The following is a 19,193-nucleotide window of genomic DNA, read 5'->3' on the forward strand; positions in this document are numbered from 1 at the left end:
AAGCTTTAAAATGTGCTTTAACAACATTATGGCTATTTGCATATGAAGCGTGCGTGATTCAGGCGCACTAATTGACGCGAAGTCTACCACTACAAGTACTGTACCACTGATAACTTTAGAGAAAATAAAAAAATAATAGTCACTCTTTTAGACATGTAGCATCTGCCCCGTGGGAAACATGACTTACTTGCTTAGGGAGAAACTTGGCTGGAATAACGTTCGGAACTCCGAATGCTCAATATTGGCCCAGCTTCACCAACAAAGTGCTTGGAATAGATGTATTTATCCTTCTTGACATGTTTGTGGGAGAAATTTGGTCAACCACAAGCACGACTCGAGTCCACCACTTCTACTTCTCAGTGGTTTCAAAGATGGGATAAAGTTTAATCCTTCCACGTAATCCTTTGCGGGTATCTTGAATCGCTCTGCGTCCGACATAGGCCATAGCTACGGTGCTTTGTTGCCACCATTTTTGGTTTGAAGGACTATTCCGCAGAAAATAAAATGAAAAAGCCGTCTTGGTCCTGTTAGACAGAGGGAAAAGTTCAGTGCAGACTTCGCCTCCTTCAGTCACGATGCAGAGCTAGCTAACGTTAGCTGCCTGTTTGTAAGAGACAGAGGTGCACACCAAGGGGAAGGGCTGCAGCGGCTGCCTCTGCTCTATCTGTCAAGAATTCTCATAGCCCGCTCATACCGTAGGGGCGGTATAATGGAAAATTTTAGTGGTTTTGATACCGTGGCTTTTTCATACCGTGGGATACCGTGAAACAGGTTATTGGCCCATGTCTAATTGTTGCAGTCAGGGGCACCATACAGTAACTCAGAAACAATAAATACTATCATGTCATAACTTGCCAAATTAAAAGAACATATAATAAGGAAAACCCCTACAAACAATAGATAGAATGTGTGGCTGGTGACAGTGCCAAAACATTTGGTTTACAAATTATTGACATGCTAATTCGAAACTCTGCCCTAGGGTATCTCAAAGCCTGTTTGAGCATTGTTCCCGACAAACCTGTATCAAAAGAAACGCATCACAAGCTGTGCCAAATCAGGCCTCAGTACATCACCAGCAGATTCAAAGCAAATGTTCCAATTAATTTGGGTGTTGTAACATTAAAACAAGTGAACCACACAGGATCGCACTGTTTTTGAATTTCATACTTAATAGCTACAATCAGCACAAGGTCTGTGATTGCACGAGTATGTGCATAAGTGTTAAATTAGTAGTCATACACTGTCTGCAATTTTCCAATGATGAAAAACCACAGTATTTTATGGGGACTCTTAAAATCAAGTATTGCCTGTACATTGATTATACTTTGCTAACTAATTTGCGATGTGCTCTTTTTTACTTTTTCTCTTGCTCACCAGGAGTTTGAGGAATTTAACAAGCGGCTCGCTGATGTTTCTAGACATGTTCGTATCCCACTGCCTGTGTCCAATGTCCTGTGGGAGCACTGCATCCGCCTGGCCAACAGGACTCTGGTAGAGGGGTAAGAAAGTCACAAAACACATTTTCACAGTCAAGGGGGCTGTAAGCAGTTTGGCATCATTCTGACAGAGCCAGATTTGTCACTCAGAGGCAGTTTTCTGTTGTACCTGTGTGGTGTGATGCTTTTTCATAGTAAGTAGGTAGAAGTTTATTTTGGATTTTAGTAAGAATCCAAAATACAGTTTGTAAGACAAAGACACTTGGGCCCAATCCACACATACATGGGTATTTTGGAAAATAGATTTTTGCATTGTGGCCTTTTTGTCCATACACAAACTGCTTTTTAACTATTCATCTATAACTTTATTTATCCCGAAAATAATTCCCTTCTGCATAAATAAAGTTGATCTTGTCTTAACTTATGTTAGCTCACTGAAAATGGAGCTTTTTGCAGAAAAGCAGAACTTCTTCCAAGGTGAAACTTTTCAAAAAATTTTGTTTCAATCTTTATGTGTGAGCAAGGTAAGCAGAGTTTTTGTCTTTTTTTTTTTCCAGGCTACTGATTGGCCAACATGCCTATGCCATTTTGGTTATATCGCCACCTGGTGCTGTGGCATGCTCTAGACAGTGCTATACAATGTGTTTTGTGTTTTCATGTTGATGGAAAAATTTTGTAAAACTGCTTGGGTAGATGGGATTTTTTTTTATTTTTTATAATTGACTGCAGAAAATCCCTGTTTTCAAAAATATCCGTGTGTGTGTGTGTGTGTGTGTGTGTGTGTATGTATGTATGTATGTATGTATGTAGACTTGAATGTAGTAGATGTTGATGATTTAACTGTATGATCTGTATGGACACATTTGTATACTTGATTGTGATTGATTTGTGTTCCTGTTGAGATTGCATATGAGTAGATACTACATTTTTGTAAAGAAAGCCTAAACTTTAAAGGGGTCATGTACATTGTGTGTGTAGGGGGAGGTCTTACACACAGATATTACATTTGTAGGCAAGAACATGACCTGTGTTGATGTATTATAAACAGTAATATTTTGGGGTCTCTACGGAATGCAGCGGACTTGCCAATGGGTGCGCCCCCTTTTTTAATGGGGCATCTCTCTGTCGACCCCACGTGAAAACAAGGGAGCAGCTGAAGGGACTTACAAGATGATAGCGTGGCTGGAAAGGATGGACTTATATCTGGCTGTCCATCTATCAACCGTTTCATCTGCCTGTCCGTTAATCTGTCGGTCTATTTTGGCGTCTCTTTTGATTGAAGATGTTTCAGTTTACAGTCACAATATCACTTTACAAAACAAACAGTGCAGATTAGTTATTACGATATTGTACCAGCTACTTTCATCCATCATTTGGCAACGCATCCTGTAGCAAAACTGGGTTGAAGATGAGTTTGTGCAAGTGTGTTTATCTCACAGTTTAAACATTTGCAGCCAAATAGTTAGTGTGCTTGGTTTCAGTGTGGAAGATTCCCGGTTCAAATCCTACCCCTGCCACATTTCTCCATGTAATATGGGGTTGTGTCAGGAAGGGCATCCGGAATAAAACCTGTGCCAATTCAACATGCAGATCCACCTCGGATTGCTCTGCCGACCCCGAGCGCAAAACAAGGGAGGAGCCGAACGGAATTACTTATGTTTACATGTTGTAAAATTAGGGAAGAAAGAAACAGTATGTTTCCAGAGGATGCTGTCAGGCACTCTGAGGAATGGGGAGTACATAAGAAGCCTAAAGTCCCCGTCACACATAGCAAGAATGTGCTGGAGTTATGCCTGGCACAGCAAATATTGCCATAATCCGACGCAGTCGGGAGGAAAAGAGGCGTGTCCAGCTCTGTCAGAATGGAGACAGACTGCCTCATCCACAGCTGTCAGATTGCATCCAAAACTTACGTAGATGACACAGACTGGTCTCAGATGGCCATAAAAGGCGCTGCAGACTGCCTGATCTCCAAATGTCTGGATGGCAAACACAGACCGGAGCACTGTGTTCCTCCCTTTGCACAGGACCTGTGCTGGACATCAAAGAATAACCACCGTATGGACCGAACTCACACCATATGTGTCTATCCGTGCGGTCACCCATGCCCATTCAATCACTCCTTCGCTCGTCCTCTTTTTCCCAGGATCACTGATCTCACATGCGTGTGTATGTGTAAAAGTGCTGACATGAGAAAATGACCGCTCAGTGTGTGTGTGTGTGTGTGTTTTCATAGTAAGCCGCTACGTGTGCTCAGCTAAACTTTGCTGCGTATGCGCGCACGTGCAGCAAACCTTTGCTGACAGCCAAAAGACACCTTTGCTTAAAAAGGTTTGCAGTGGGCTTTCCCACTATATTCATGGCAGCACATGGATGGTTGTGTTCCACATACATATCAATGATCAACGGTTCCGTTGTGCCCCGAGGGGGTATACGAGATATACACCCAGAAAGCTGTTCAACATTTTTGTCACATCCTTCCTATGCTGGCAACCATCTGTGTCACAAATGCATTTTTCAGGCTCCCCCACCACCCCACCCCCCAACAGCCATCAGAGGGCTGCACATAAACATCAAAATAATCTTGAGACGTCCTTCAATGATGTGTCTATTGCTAGCAGCGGCGGCGGGTTTTGATAGCTAAAAGAAAGTCCAGGTGTTTCCTCAGCGACTGTGTTCTTCCCGTCTCATCACACTCAGTGTGCTGAGAGCGTGTGTGCAGCAGGCTTTTAGACCGGAGGTGTGATATCTCCTCTGATCACACACACTGTAGGAGGACAGCAGCAGCAAGACAGCTATCCCATAATGCTTTTTACCTGTGAATGCAACGTGTATCCACAGTACGACTTTCAGGTCATCGCTTAAATGCCAAAATAATAGCAAAGCTTCTAAATTTCTTCTTCACACAAAAGCAACTGAAATCTGGATCTTAGCCACAGGTGCACTCCAGTTACTTTGTTATCCATCACTTGCTATGTTTATAGTTCAAGTCACTGTTTAATTGTTCTTCTTGGTGGATTTTTTTTTCTGTTATTAATACTTATGCAAGCAATGGCGGCCTTGGTGGTCACAAGACCTCAGCTTTAGAAATGAAACAAACTGACAAACATGCTCGTTTCAAGCTATGTGCAACTGCCAAATAACACAAGTTGAGAGCAGGGTCATGAATTAATCTGGATGGAGGACCATGGGCCAAAGTTAAATGTTGATGTTACATGAATTACAGAATAAAACTACAACAATTCATCCATTAATCGATTATTAAATTAATTCCCAAGTGTTTTGGTCATCAGCTAATCATTTTGAATTTTTTGTTTTTATTATTGTCCAAATTCTCAGATTTTAGCTTCTTAAATGTTAATATTTTCTGGTTTCTTTACAGTAAACTGTCAGAAAGGACAAAACAACACATTTGAGGACATTAACTTGGTGTTCAATTTGACAGCATATTTTGGTTTAGTTTAGTCTGTCTTGACAAAAAATGTCTTAATTTTATTCAGTCATCTGAACTGTTTTACTTTACTCAATGAAGTCTCCAGATTTAGTCGACTTTCGTTCAAACGAGCGGTTCCTTGGCGAGACTAATGGAGGAGTATCACTTGCATTGTGAGGAAACTTCATCTTCAACATTTTGGCAGTGTGAGTCATTTCTGTGTGCATGATCCACCACCTAGGTGCCTGAGTGTTGAGGACACCAGCGATTGGAGAAGGCCAAGGGGACGCCCACACTTCACCTGGCTGCAGCAGATACAGTAGATGGTAATTTTAGAGTTGTGGGCATGGACCGGTTGTCCAACTAGATGGTTGCCATTCAGGACTCAGGGTGGTTCCATGGTGCCGTGAATGCAGTAAAGATCGGTACCAGTGTGTGTTTCCAGAGTTGACTTGACTTCCTCCAAAAGGGCCAGAACAGGTCATCTCAGAAGTTTCCCAGTGGCTCAAGAGAGTGCTACCTCTATAACTACTACACCATGCCAAACTCCTGTTTGGGGAAGATGACAGTTTTCATGTTCTTCCGATCCTGCTTGTACTCTTGGCAGACAAACAGAGAGAAACAAGGTGATGGAGTCTCTCAGTCTCTGATAAAGGTTCAATGTCAACTTTCAGAAGCTCTGTGGGAGTGCCATCTTCATCAGCAACCTTACCATATGGCATTCGTTTGATAGCAGCTGTCACTTCTTCAAGGTCAGGTTCTGAATTTCAGTCACGCATTGGTAGGACATTATATCAGACTGGCTTTGCTGTGTGTACAGCACACTGTAATGTTCAATACAGCCATTTTTCAGGTTTGGTTTTGATCACTATGATGGTATCCTTCTGTTTGAATACACCACAGGTCTGACCAATTGATCTTGTAGCCCTCTTTACTCCCACATACATCGTTGTCACTCTGTCCCCTTACCGCCTCATCCAGGCAGATTGAATCCCAGTACTCATGAGCACAACCATGAACAGCTGTTTGGGCATTGGCTGTAGCTTGACAGTAAGCAATGCAAGCATGCCTGGATGGTTTCGTTTTCAGTCTTTGTGGAGCTTTCTTCTTTTCCTCCACTGCTGGCTGACTGGATGAGGACTGAGGTGTTAATGAAGGACTGGACTTTTTTGCTATAGATTCCGAGTGCCTTTTCATTAATGACCAAATGATGAGAGTGCCCAATATATTGCATGGTCCGTGTTAGCAAGTAGGATTTCCATAACACAAACTAACAGATCACAGAAGGCCTCATTGGGAACAGATCTGTGGGTGTTAATTTTGGCAGGTCGTCTCTTTTGACAGTGGAAACGCTGTGCTGCAGTGCCATTCTAGAACAAACCAGGTACACAGTGTGATAAGCTTGTTTTGAACTCTTTGTTTATGTCTGTTTCATGAACATGAAATCAGTCTGTTCCCTTGATTTGGATCTTGGGTAATACCAGTCCTGCTTTCGATGGGGTTTCCCTGGAAACGCTGTGTTTATGACACACATTTGGCTGACAGCAGAGCTTGAGTAATTATTAGCCATTTTTGTTCATATTACCAACTCCAGATCTGCTTATGAAGTAGAACCAGGTATTATGGTCTGAGCCAACTCGTGCATCCAAGTAAAACTCTTTGTGAGGTCTCAGTAGACGTTTGGGCTTCATTCCGTAGCAGTTTGTGGGAAAGGTCGTAGTCATATGTGTCATATTTCGGCGTTGTAGTGTAGGTAGAGAACACTAGGATCAGCCCAAGTCTGATGGACAGGTCAAGAGAAGATAATCTCTCATTGACAGCCATTGTAAATTTGATGATGTTGATATTGCAGTTTCTGAGAGCAAAGCCTGTATCATGGGTCTTTTGCACTCCAGCTGGTTTCCCAGACTAAAACAAAAGCTGTCATTTATTTCCCTGATGATACTAGTATCTGGGAGACATGTATGTTGTACGGTATCAATGTCAATGCGTAGCATCGGTTTAAGATCAACATTGTCTAACTCAAGGTCGGGGAACACTCCTGTGGCCATAGTATTTGAAGTTGTAGGCTGTTGAGGCACACCTGGTTCACAGATACACTCATACTGTCAGTGTGTTGTGTGGGTTAGAGATGAACCATAGTCTTATAAAGAGTGACTTTTGAAGCCCGTTTTGGTATGTAGATGAGACTTGCCACATTGCAAGTCTGCAGTTGATGATTTGGCTGTCTGATGAGGGTCACCTGACTACTTTAACTACTTTGGAAAGAGGTATTCATTTTCCAGCTTGCAAAATTTTGGTTGAGTCTGGACAGAAGCACAGAATGAGGGGAAAAGTTTTCACATTTATTCTACTTGATGTGGACGTGGTATCAGTAACTATGTATGGACAGCAAAGAATGCAACAGCTGTGCGTTAGTTGATCGTGATACTTCTATTTCACTTCGAATAAGCAAAGAGCATACAGATTTTTGTAATGCTGCTGAAGGGCACAGCTGTCACAGTTTGGTCAAGCCTTACCAGGAACAGGAAAATAGTTTAGTTAAACAAATGCTCATTAAATGGTTGTTAAAGGACACAGAACTGTGCAAATTAAATAAAGCTTTCTACCACCAGCTCAGAATGGGAGCATGTTTACTTCCATTCACATTTGCTCAGAACATTTGTCTCCATTGTCAGCGCATAAACGAATCATTATGATTGTTTGTTGCTGCACAAATTGAATTTGCAGAAGCAGATGTGATGTCAGTCATTGACCCAGCTGTCTCTGTAAACTCTTCACCCACACCCAGGGTGCTTTCACACATTCCTCCTTTAGTACAGTTCTTTACGGGGCTATTCCACAGACACCATTCCTTCCCGTTTAATCCTGAACAGCGAATCTGGGCACGTTTTGAAGCGTCACAGTGAGTTCTTGATCCATGTGTAGTAGTTACCGTCGCCATCGGCACCAGATTTGAAACCGGCATCCAACTTTTGAACTGTTAAAAAATGTCATCCCGATTCTTGAAATTGTTGATAGTACGTTATCTTCTGCATATTTGTAGTCTTAACGGCTTCAGTCATGTTTGAACTTCTTTAAATTGGGTATTCGTAGTGACTACGGCTTGAAACCTGTTTGATCGTGTTCCATCGGAGCAAAAATTTGAAGCCAAAGCAGCGCTTGTTTCAGCTTTTGTTCAGAGCTGAACAACTTGATCATGTCTGGACAAGGGCTCAGCTTCTTTCTTTTATTTTTGACGGGTTGCCAGGTCTGCACTTATAAGGCAGCCTGTTGGAGGCAAGCCGGATTAAGCCATTTTATCCCATTTTTGCACTTTTTTGGATGATCGTGGGTGATCGTAGTGGAATGATGCCCTGTGGAATAGGGGTGTTATGCCACGTTCACACCGGGCGCAACCAGACGCCACAAATTCGTGACGGACGCGCCACCATCACCCGGTGTGTTGCTCGCTCTGTTCGAAAATTCACCCCAGTGTATCATCAAATAGGAGGAGCTTCCATTCCGCTCACCTGTCAGGATTTGGCCCATTCAGGGCCCTGTTCATGTTTTCCTCATTTTGCCTCACTGCTGGTTTGGATTATTCTGTCTGTGGTTTCTGTTTATCTCTATGTCTTGTGTCTTCTCATCTTGTTATGCTCTGTTTATAATTAGTTTTGTTTCATTTATTTTCTTTATATCACCTGGTTGCCATGTATTTAGTTTTGTCTTTGTTGTTGTCCAATTTGTAGTTTGTTTTTTTGTATTGCTCATTGTTGTGCATTTGTATTCTTTCACTCATGGTTCCTTTAGTTACTTAGGTCTCAGTTTAGTTTCATCACATTTAGTGTATTATGCTTTAGTCCCTGGTTTTGGTTATTGATTATCTTGTGTTTTCTCCTGGTTATGTTCCTTTGGTTGTGTATTTCATTCTCTGTTAATCATCTTTTTCCTAGTTAGTCATTAGTCTGCTTGCCACTTTATCAGTTATTGTATCACCTTTTATTCTGTAGTCATCTGTTCCGTTCATCACTAGATCATTAGTATTACACATATCTGTTTGTTTGATCATAGGTTGTATTTGTTACTCTTGTATGTCCACTTGGTGAGTTCTGCCTTAGTTAAGTCTCTGCCTTTTAGTTTCTGGGTCCTGTCACATGAGCACATCAGTTTGTGGTATTCAGTTCTTTTTGTCTCTGTTGGTTGTGGGTGTGTCTCTGGAGCTGAGTTATTTTGTCTGTCACACCCACCTGTCTTGTCTGGCCACTCCCCTTCCTGAACCTTCCCCACACCTGTTTTACATCACGCCCTGATTACTCCCCTTGTACTTAAGCTCTCACAGTCGCTCACTTCCCTGTTAGTTTGTCGATCGTGTGTCACATCCTCGCTTTCTTTGTCACAGTCTGTTTGCTTTGTTTTTGACCTTGCTTGTTTGACTCGATCTCCGCCACGCCCTGAACCTGACCCCTGCTTGTGTACTGAACTATGAACCTGCCTCTCGCTTGTCTGTACTGCCGCACCGCTGACTGCCTTTTGTGTACCGGACCATTGCCTGTTTCTTGATAAAGCTCATTTTTTTTACCTCCACGCTTCAGCCTGCGAGTCTGCATAGTGTGTCCTACCACTTTCTGTGCCACGCCACATGCAGTCATGACACCGCCGGTTCCTGTTGTCAGTCAAATTAACATGACGGACCTTGATCACACGGAGCGAGTTGTTGTGGAAAGCTGACAAACGTCATGAGACGTTCCCAATTCGGGGAGTATCATTATTTGCTGCAGGAGCTGCGTCTGGATGACGTCCGCTTTCAGCGGTCCTTCCGCCTCTGCAGGACCCAGTTTGAGGACCTCCTGTCCCGTTCACATGCGCACATGTAAACAACAAAAAAAAAAAACTCAGCTGCTTTCTGTGGGGCTGCTCCTCGCTCTTCCCCAAAAAACTCTGTCATAATTGTGTTTAGAAACCAGTCACCATTTGCTTTATTATACATCTGTGTAGTTAATAAATAAAATAATCTTCACGGACAATTCGCTCACGCGTGCACGTGAAAACAAAAAAACCTCCGCTCCCCCTGCTGCGGGGCTGCTGCTCGCTCTTCCCCCAAACTCTGTCATAATGGTGTTATAAACCAGCCACCATTTGTTTTATTATACATCTTTGTAGTTAATAAAGAAAATCTTCACAGACGATTCGCTCGCGCATGCACGTGAAAGAAAAAAAAACAAAAACTCTCCACTGCCCCTGCTGTGGGGCTGTAGCTCGCTCTTCCCCCAAACTCTGTCATAATTGTGTTATAAACCAGTCACCATTTGTTTTATTATATGTCTTTGTAGTTAATAAAGAAAATAATCTTCACAGACAATTCACTCGCGTGCGCACGTGAGAAGAAAAAAAACAAAAACTCTCCGCTGCCCCTGCTGTGGGGCTGTAGCTCGCTCTTCCCCCCAAAACACTGTCATAATTGTGAAATAAAGGACAAAAGGGACATAAGTCCTACTCACAGGCTCGCTCCCAGAGACAGGACATGTTCACATCCAACTCAGTCAAACTCCAGACATCTCCATGTCACTACATATCCAGTCCCTGATTGGTCATCGCGGTGCGACAAGACGGAAAAGTTCTGATTTTTCAACTTGGGGAGGAGGGCAACGCGACGTGACGCAACGCGACGTGACGCAACGCGACGTGACGCGACGTGACGCAACGCGACGTGACGCAACGCAATATCACGCCACAAACGCGCCAATCGCTCAAAATCGCTTCACTCGCGTCACTTCATTTGCGTCCATCGCGTCACGCCTCCTTCCATAGGGATTACATGGCAACCTGTCACTCGTGTCGCACCCGGTGTGAACGCTGCATTAGACTTTTCAGTTTGGTAGCAGCTGTGAAAGAAGCCTCGACCACAATCTGTACCAAAGAACCAAAATTTGATCTGACCAAAACAGGTGGTCTGTAGGGTTGGGTATCAAAAACTGGTTCTTTTCAAGAATCGTTAAGAAATGATTCGATCCACCAACATCAATAGCCTTTTTGCTTAATGATTCCCTTATCAGTCCTTCATAGCGGCCGTTGTGTTTGAGGGTGTTAAAAGGAAAATGATCATTTCTCTACGTTGATTGCAGACCGGCTGCAGAGTCTGCAATCAACTGCTTCTGCGGCGGCTCTGCTTGAAGCTTGAAGCAACAAAGCAGTGCTCTGACCCGCTGCTTTGTTGGTTCTCTGCTTTGCTGCTTTTCAGAAGTGGCAAGTCCGCTTCATTAACCCCTCTCAAAGCCATTTAAGGATGTCAATCGTGAGTCAACTTTGTGTGGATTAAAGTCACTAATTAGGAATCTTGTCTTGTTGCGGGAAAGAAACGAGAATCATCCTCCGTTCCGTTTGCACAGCTCCAAATGCTGTGCCGCTCTCTGCCGAGTGAAGGTAGAAAGATAGAGTCCGGTCGGAATTAATAACTTCAAAGCGAATCACCATTTTAAATCAAATGACACCTCTTTCCAAACATTGTAATACAGAAAACAAACTACAACAGACGAAAAAGTTTTTGTTTTTCCTCCCAAAATGAGACGTCCTTCATTCTTTCTGAATTCCTGATGTGCAACGCAGCCGGCTGCAAGAGCTGAGCTCAGTCTATGGAGTTACATTTGTCTCATTAATATCTGAAAGGAAATGCTTTTGACAAAAACTACAGATTTTATTCCTATTTATGTCCAGAGATCAACCAATTTCTTATTTAAGACTCAGTAAAATGTTGCTGACATAGAAAACCTATAAAGAATACTTTTAGTACACAGAAAATTTACAGGAGGTATTGATAAGGGAATTGATAAGGATCAATAAGCAGAATCAATAACGGCATTGATATCAATAAAATCTTATCAATACCCATCCCTAGTGGTCTCTGTCCATATCAAAGTGAACCATGGTCCGGTGCATTTGCATTGTGAAAACAACTTGTTGGACAGCACTTTGGGACAGTTACAGGGAGGAGGCCAGTTATCACCACCCATTAAACTCCCTGCGCTGCTGCCCTTTTATGCTTTTTAAAGATAAAACATTTGTTTTGTGTCCTGCTGCAGCAGGCAGTAAAAGTTAGGTGCTGGTTAGGTTGCCTGGTGCTGTTAAATATACCATGCCACCAACGTGTGAATTCAGTGAGAACGTTATGATCCTACAGGCCAGAGACCAGGAGTTCCTCATTGACCGCTCAGCTCATTGACTCATAGCGGAAAAATGCAAATAGTGATTTATCTAAATGATCTTCAAAATACATTCTAATCCAATGACATTTTTTTCCGCAAATCTGATTGGTTAATCGTGTGAGATTTCAGACCGTATAATATCAGGTGTAATGTTGCAAAATATTCAACCGTTTCACATTTAATGTATTACTCCGCACCCTGACCGGCTGCTACGCAGATATCAATGATGGCGCTGTGAGCTGACAGCGAGAGAAAGTCACGTACTGACGACGATGCCGAAATGGGTAAATTTAAGATATCGTATGAAAGTATTGATGTGGATTCTGATACAGAATTACCGTTTCACATTTGATGGATTTGACAGATTTTCACATTTGATGGATTACTCCATGCCCTGACCGCTGTTGGAGTGACGCTGCCTCGGCTCGACAGTAAGCCTCGCCGACCGAATTACCTACAGAAAAATAAACTGTGCAAACGATGGAATTGGATTAGAATGGAAATAACCCTCTTGTATCTGATGATTTGCCGACGTTCATGCTAGATTACGGTCGCAAATATCTGTTTTACCGGCTCCGCGTCAAGCTCAATTTGCTACCATATAACCATCGTGAACATCCGCAAATCATCAGACACAACAGGGTTATTCCCTAATAATTTTTCTCTGTTCAAACTGAACTTTTTTGTGTGTTCAAATGGTACTATACAGCTAATTGACAACAAGCCGACCCCTACAAGCCAATCGATGTATCAAATTTTAGGGAGACACAGCCGACATAGATGATGTCAGGTCGTTAAGGACGTCATGAAAAGTTCTTTAGTCTGAATGCAACATTGCAGTGTGAAACCAAATTAACCAGAACAGACTTATACAAACATGAAGCCCTTGTTCTGGACCTTCATGTGTGTAAACACCCTGAGACGGAGTGGTCATGTTTGTTTGTTCTCCTGCCTGCTCATTCTGTTCTTCAGTGTTTCTGTCCAGAGCTCGTTACCCCTTAGAGACTTTTGGAAATGACTTCCTTAGCATTCTGGTCCAAACCTCTGGCAGGTCTGATGAGCCAGGGAGGGAAGGAGGGAAGAAACAGAAGAATAAAGGAGAAGAGTGCCAGATAGAAATACTTTACAGAACCGTTCAGGTCCACCAAATGAACCGTGCGCACACCCACACACAAGAGATTCGTCAGCGTACAGTCTTATGTCCATTAACTATATATAACAGTGTACACATTTTTTGTCTCAAAATTTCAAGACAGGTACTTGCTACGGCTACTAACTTTATTACTGTGAGCTATTTCAAATAATACAAAAATATTTTAAAATAGTACAAAATTGCAATAAATGCAACTACAATAAATAGGAAAACAAAACCTTTTTCCAAATATAACCTTTTTTCCAACTAACACAGTGCAAAAAAGGAAGCTTGACCTTATGGATTTGATTATTTTTTTAATTTTAGGCGAGAAGACACATACACCCTGGACACTCTGTTGAAGTGACACACACAGACAGACAGACACAATCACACCCTCCCTCACATGGTCAGTTTAGAATTTCCAGTTTAGAAGAGCGTGCCAGCAAGACAGAATAGACCAGGTTGGTTTTGAGCCTGGAACCTTCTCTAAACCACCATGCTGCCCATGCCCAAACACTTTGCTTGGAATGGCCATAAATAAATGTTGATCCTGTGTAAATTATATTACACTTATATGTATTGTATTTTATCAAACATCTGTGCAGCCACTCATAGACAGGAGGAAGACGATTGCGCTGTGGTTTGTCCATCTTTATTCCTCTGATTTCCGACTCTCTTATAGCTGAAGACAGCTGCTCTCTGCATTCACACCCTAGCTCTTCCACTCACGTTCCACATAAAGAGGAGTAGAATTGGTTTAGGGCAGGCAGTGAAATTTTCTCCTGTGGTGGAGGTCCCACAGACTAGAGGCAAGTCTACAAGCACCACACGCTGCTCTGACATTTTCTAGGTGGCTCACTCCTGTAGGTTGATGAAAATGATGTCTGTTATCTCACTTAGCATGGCATCTTCAACCGCTTGTGCCAATTAAGAGGGGGCTGGAGCCCATCCCAGCAGTCACAGGGCGTGAGGCGGGGTACACCCTGGACAGGATGCCAGTCTGTCGGAGGGCTTCATATAGACAAAAAAACACATTAACACCCACATGCACATCTACAGACAATTTAAAGTTTCCAATCCACCTAATCTGCATGTCTTTGGGGAGCCGGAGCACCTGGAGGGAACCCACACAAGCACGGGGAGAACATGCAAACTCCACACAGAAAGGCCACAGGTAGGAATCAATCCCATGATCTTATTGCTGTGAGGCAACAGTGCTAACCACTAATCCACCGTGCTGCCCTCAAAATCCATGCTGTAGGACAAATTCATACTGGTGTACTTTATATACAGTTTGTACCTCTACATTAATCACATTATGATGAAAAACACTTTATATATTGGTGTTGATCTTGATTTGGATTTTGACTGTCTCTTTCTTTGCCATGATGAAATGGGGATTTGTGGGCATTTTGTTCAGTTTCTCAAAGCTTAATGTACACTGATCTCTATTAAAGCTGTCAGTCATACATATCAATCAATCAATCAATCAATTTTTTTTATATAGCGCCAAATCACAACAAACAGTTGCCCCAAGGCGCTTTATATTGTAAGGCAAGGCCATACAATAATTATGTAAAACCCCAACGGTCAAAACGACCCCCTGTGAGCAAGCACTTGGCTACAGTGGGAAGGAAAAACTCCCTTTTAACAGGAAGAAACCTCCAGCAGAACCAGGCTCAGGGAGGGGCAGTCTTCTGCTGGGACTGGTTGGGGCTGAGGGAGAGAACCAGGAAAAAGACATGCTGTGGAGGGGAGCAGAGATCGATCACTAATGATTAAATGCAGAGTGGTGCATACAGAGCAAAAAGAGAAAGAAACAGTGCATCATGGGAACCCCCCAGCAGTCTACGTCTATAGCAGCATAACTAAGGGATGGTTCAGGGAAATTGAACAAGTGAAATTGTGTGCAGCTCTGGATCTGGACACACTGAAGCTGATGTATTATAAGAAGTCGGACTTCAAACATGCCGTCAGGCCAATGCAGAATTCCCATGTTGTTTGGCTTTGACAGATGTTTGTGCGCCCGGAATGCCCTTCTAGTTTGTCTGCTTTGAGAGCAAGACTTACGGTGCACCCTGTGCACCTCGCACCAGGAAGCCTGCCCAGTACAGTTTGATCTGTGTGCCACACACAGTCAGAAATAACATTGATGCCTTTAAAATTCTGAACTCTGTTGCTTTGGTTCTAACTCCATTTTTCACCCTCGTGCATTTATTCAGTTTGACCTTGGATGCTGTTAGAACCTGATAGCACAATGTGTAGATTGTGCATGAGCATCTTCATTTCAGTTTTTTTTTTTTTTTTTTTTTTTGGCCACCAAAGGCGTCTCGGCTTGTTTTTGTCAGCAGCGGTGAAAACAGACCTTTTCTCCCTCAGTGTTGTGAATGTGGTGAGTTGTTTCAAAAAGTGTGAGCCGTGTTATTACACTTGCAACACCAGTCTGCGTGTTGACAGTTGGAAAATTTAACGTATGAAGAAGAAAGAAATCACAGGCACGAGCGACTCCTGCACTGTGTCACAGAGGAAAATGGAAAAAGAACATCGTCTGTCTGCCTGAATCTATGTGGAAAAGCTGAGCTGCTCTTTTCCTTCTGTCATTCTGTTCTCCGCTGCAGCTACGCTAATGTAAAGAAATGCAGCAACGAGGGCCGGGCCCTGATGCAGCTGGACTTCCAGCAGTTCCTGATGAAGTTGGAGAAGCTGACCGACCTGAGGCCCATCCCTGATAAGGAATTCGTAGAGACCTACATCAAGGCCTATTACCTCACTGAGAACGACATGGAACAGTTTATCAAGAATCACAGGGTGAGACGGCGACACCAGCATCCCGTCACTTACAAAACATGCGCAGCGTCTTGTTTTATTGACATTGTGTTTTTGTGCACTCACCCTCCTGCAGGAATACTCCATGAAGCAGCTTACCAACTTGGTGAACGTTTGCTTGGGTTCACATATAAACAAGAAGGCCCGCCAGAAACTTCTGGCAGCTATCGATGACATCGATAGACCCAAGAGATAGGCCCTCAGGCAGAACGCACCCAAACGCTGGAGCTGGTTAATCTCACAGCGAAATGCTTACAAGCTGCAGCTCTGCATTTTCAGCAATGAAAATACACACCAAGGTCAAAGTCTTAGAAGATAAACATAAAATTCTGTCCTCATGTTACACAGTTTCATTTGAAAGACAAGAGTGCTGCACTCACATTTGATAACTGTGTCATATCAGAGGATCTGCTTTCTGAAAAAGAAAACAAAAAACCCCAGAATGAACAAAAAGTTTAATAACTACACTACACAATTTTAATGTATAAAAAAAAATGTGATTTGAGGTGATTTAGCATTCAGCTACAGGTGCTGACAACTCGAACCATGTTTTTTTTTTTTTTATTAAAACTGTTGTGTACTTATTAAAGTGTTTGTACATTTTATGATTACTTACAACACGCACTACACCTTTGACTGCAAGTTTCTGAGGATATTATTCAGAATATATGCACTGTTGATTGCGCTAAGCTCAGACCTTGGCTAAAAACTCTCAACACTGCACATATTCAGAGTTAGCAAACAACACGTGTTGCAGTCATTCAAAATCAAAATGTAAAAAATGTATGCAAATGTTAGCAAAATTTTGGATGTTAGGTTGAAAAGATTCATGGTACCATGAGCAAGGATCTGCTAACAATCTGTTATACAAAAATAGAAGCTGTTTAGCACCTTACAGACATATATCACTGACGAATGAGGACAAAATTAGCACCCAGTAATTCATTAACATTTCTTCCAAAGATTCAACAGAACCTCAGGATCACAACTAAGAAATGTGACAGTACCCCCTTTTAAGTTAGCACTCAGTCAACATGACCTAAAATGCCTTTATAGGTCTTTAGGCCCATTTGTGTTAGTGCTTGTCTCCAGATTCCGTAGCGTCAAGCGGTTAAGAGTCTGCGACAACCCCTGGATGTTACTTCCCCTGCTGAGGGTTTTACCCATTTACAGTTGGGTGGACTGAGACAGGTAGCGTGAGTGGCATTTGAACCCAGATCTGCATACTGGAAGGCCAGCTCATATCCACTCAACAACCTGCTCTACCAGAGAAGAAGGCATTAATACAAAATCTACTTCAAAAGGTAGACAAAAAAAAAAAAAAAACTACAGTTGGTCAACAGGACAAGCCTTTTTATTTAAGTTTTTTGGGGGCAGTGTCTTCTTCCTTGGCCAACAACCCTATAGACCACGGGGATGGAGCATGTTCTTAGAGGTGGATAATGTCACATTTTTATCTGATGCCTAAATCTCCATCGATTCCTTAGATGTTCCTTCCTTAGATTCTGTTGAATATTAAAAAGAAAAGTTAGTTCACTTGTGTTAATTTTCGCATCATTCCTCAATGATTTAAGGTCTGTTTTGTCCCAAGTGTTTTATATGTTTGTATAATAGAATGTACAGTTGCTAGTGGTACCATGTTTTGTTTTTTTAGGTTGTTCCTAAGGAAGAATCCAAAAGTATGCTCCTGATACCTTGGTTTAATTCTTTAGTGTTTCTTTCCTGTTCTTAAAAGCAAGGAGGCACCGAGCCTTCATTTAGCACATAAATGCAGCCAAAGATTTCCCAGTTAGTCCTTAATTGTTCCAATTAGTCATTCAGAACCTTTTACAAGTAATTCCATTAATTCCTGGAATCTTCTATCTGGATTAGAGGCATTTGTCTTTGTGTACGTTATGTCAACTATTGGCCCACTGAAAGTCTGAGTGAATAACAATTGAAAACTATCTTGTAACATTTTTAAATAGCTTTGCATAACAAAAGAGTAAACACTGTAACAAACATATTGTTTGACTTTTGTTTTAGCTAAAGTGTATGGAAAGTTACATCTGCAACTATAACTTGAAAGACCAATGCAAGATTGATGTAAACCAGTATATTAAAAAAAGATACACCAAGATGGCCCTATGCATTTTGACATTTTAGATCACTAATATAATATATCATAGGTTGTTGACTTGACTTCATTGCTGTTTTGAGTATATGGTGGATTTATTATTCCTAGACGGTTGCCCTGTTGATTATCAAAGATCCCAAGTTAATTAAAACAAACAACCAAACAAAAAAGGGATTTCTTACAATCGAAGCAGTCATCAAATGCAAGTGTAGCACTCAGAGGTGTGACTCTTGTTTTAGTACGGCTGGTGTTATATAAAAGTGAACTTGTCCTTTAAAGATGTTTTCAGTCAGTTGTTTCTTAAATAATCTTGTTCGCCTACAGTCGCACTGATGATCAGAACCACTTTTGCTTATAACACAATGTACATAAATGCTAAAAATTGCTTCTTTCACAGAATAAACATATTGCAGTTTCTCTTTTCACAGTGTATCTTAAAACATGTTTCCATCCAGCAAAGAGCTGTTTCCACTTTCACAATATCTGCCGAGATAAAAATCCAAACATTTTATTTATATTCCGCTGAATGTCGCCCAGTCAGATCAAAGATGAATTTTTAGCAGTTACAATGTCATATATACCTCAGTAATATGTGATGTACATTCTGACAGATAAAACATCTCTAAAATCAATCTCTAGAAGTCATTTCAGCCTTTGCGCTTGCTCTTTATTATTTCACTTTAAGATGTTTCTGTGTAGGCTCTCAGTTGTCCAGGTGGTTTCCATAGTAGAGAAGCTTGACTCTTCGACTGGACTGGGTTGCTTGACGTGAGGACGTTTCGCTTCAAATCACAGAAGCTTCCTCAGCTAAAATTCTTGCTCTAGTAGTCTGACTTCTGTCTTGACTCTTGTAGAGAAGAACTCTCTACAAGAGTCAGACTCTTGTACAGAGTTCTTCTCTACAGGAAGCTTCTGTGATTTGAAGCGAAACGTCCTCACGTCAAGCAACCCAGTCCAGTCGAAGAGTCAAGCTTCTCTACTTCACTTTAAGATATTCGTTGTGCCTGACTGAAAATTGTGCTTCTGTTTTGATTAATAATGTAAATCTACTATAAACAACATGGAA

The 19,193-nt window shown here is 42.0% G+C and overlaps 1 protein-coding gene across 1 annotated transcript in view; it reads left to right on the forward strand.

Annotated features, from left to right (window-relative positions):
* vps50 (VPS50 EARP/GARPII complex subunit) overlaps positions 1–18,626 on the forward strand; it is a 208,962-nt gene extending 190,336 nt beyond the window's left edge. The window contains exons 26-28 of the mRNA XM_034161518.1: positions 1,378–1,499; positions 15,804–15,993; positions 16,088–18,626. Coding sequence (XP_034017409.1) covers positions 1,378–1,499; positions 15,804–15,993; positions 16,088–16,207 — 432 coding nt within the window. The 3' untranslated portion in view covers positions 16,208–18,626. The remainder of the gene's footprint in view (positions 1–1,377; positions 1,500–15,803; positions 15,994–16,087) is intronic.
* The last annotated feature ends 567 nt before the right edge of the window (positions 18,627–19,193 follow it).

Source organism: Thalassophryne amazonica, chromosome 20 (assembly GCF_902500255.1).
Source record: "Thalassophryne amazonica chromosome 20, fThaAma1.1, whole genome shotgun sequence".
Classification (NCBI taxonomy): Eukaryota; Metazoa; Chordata; class Actinopteri; order Batrachoidiformes; family Batrachoididae; genus Thalassophryne; species Thalassophryne amazonica.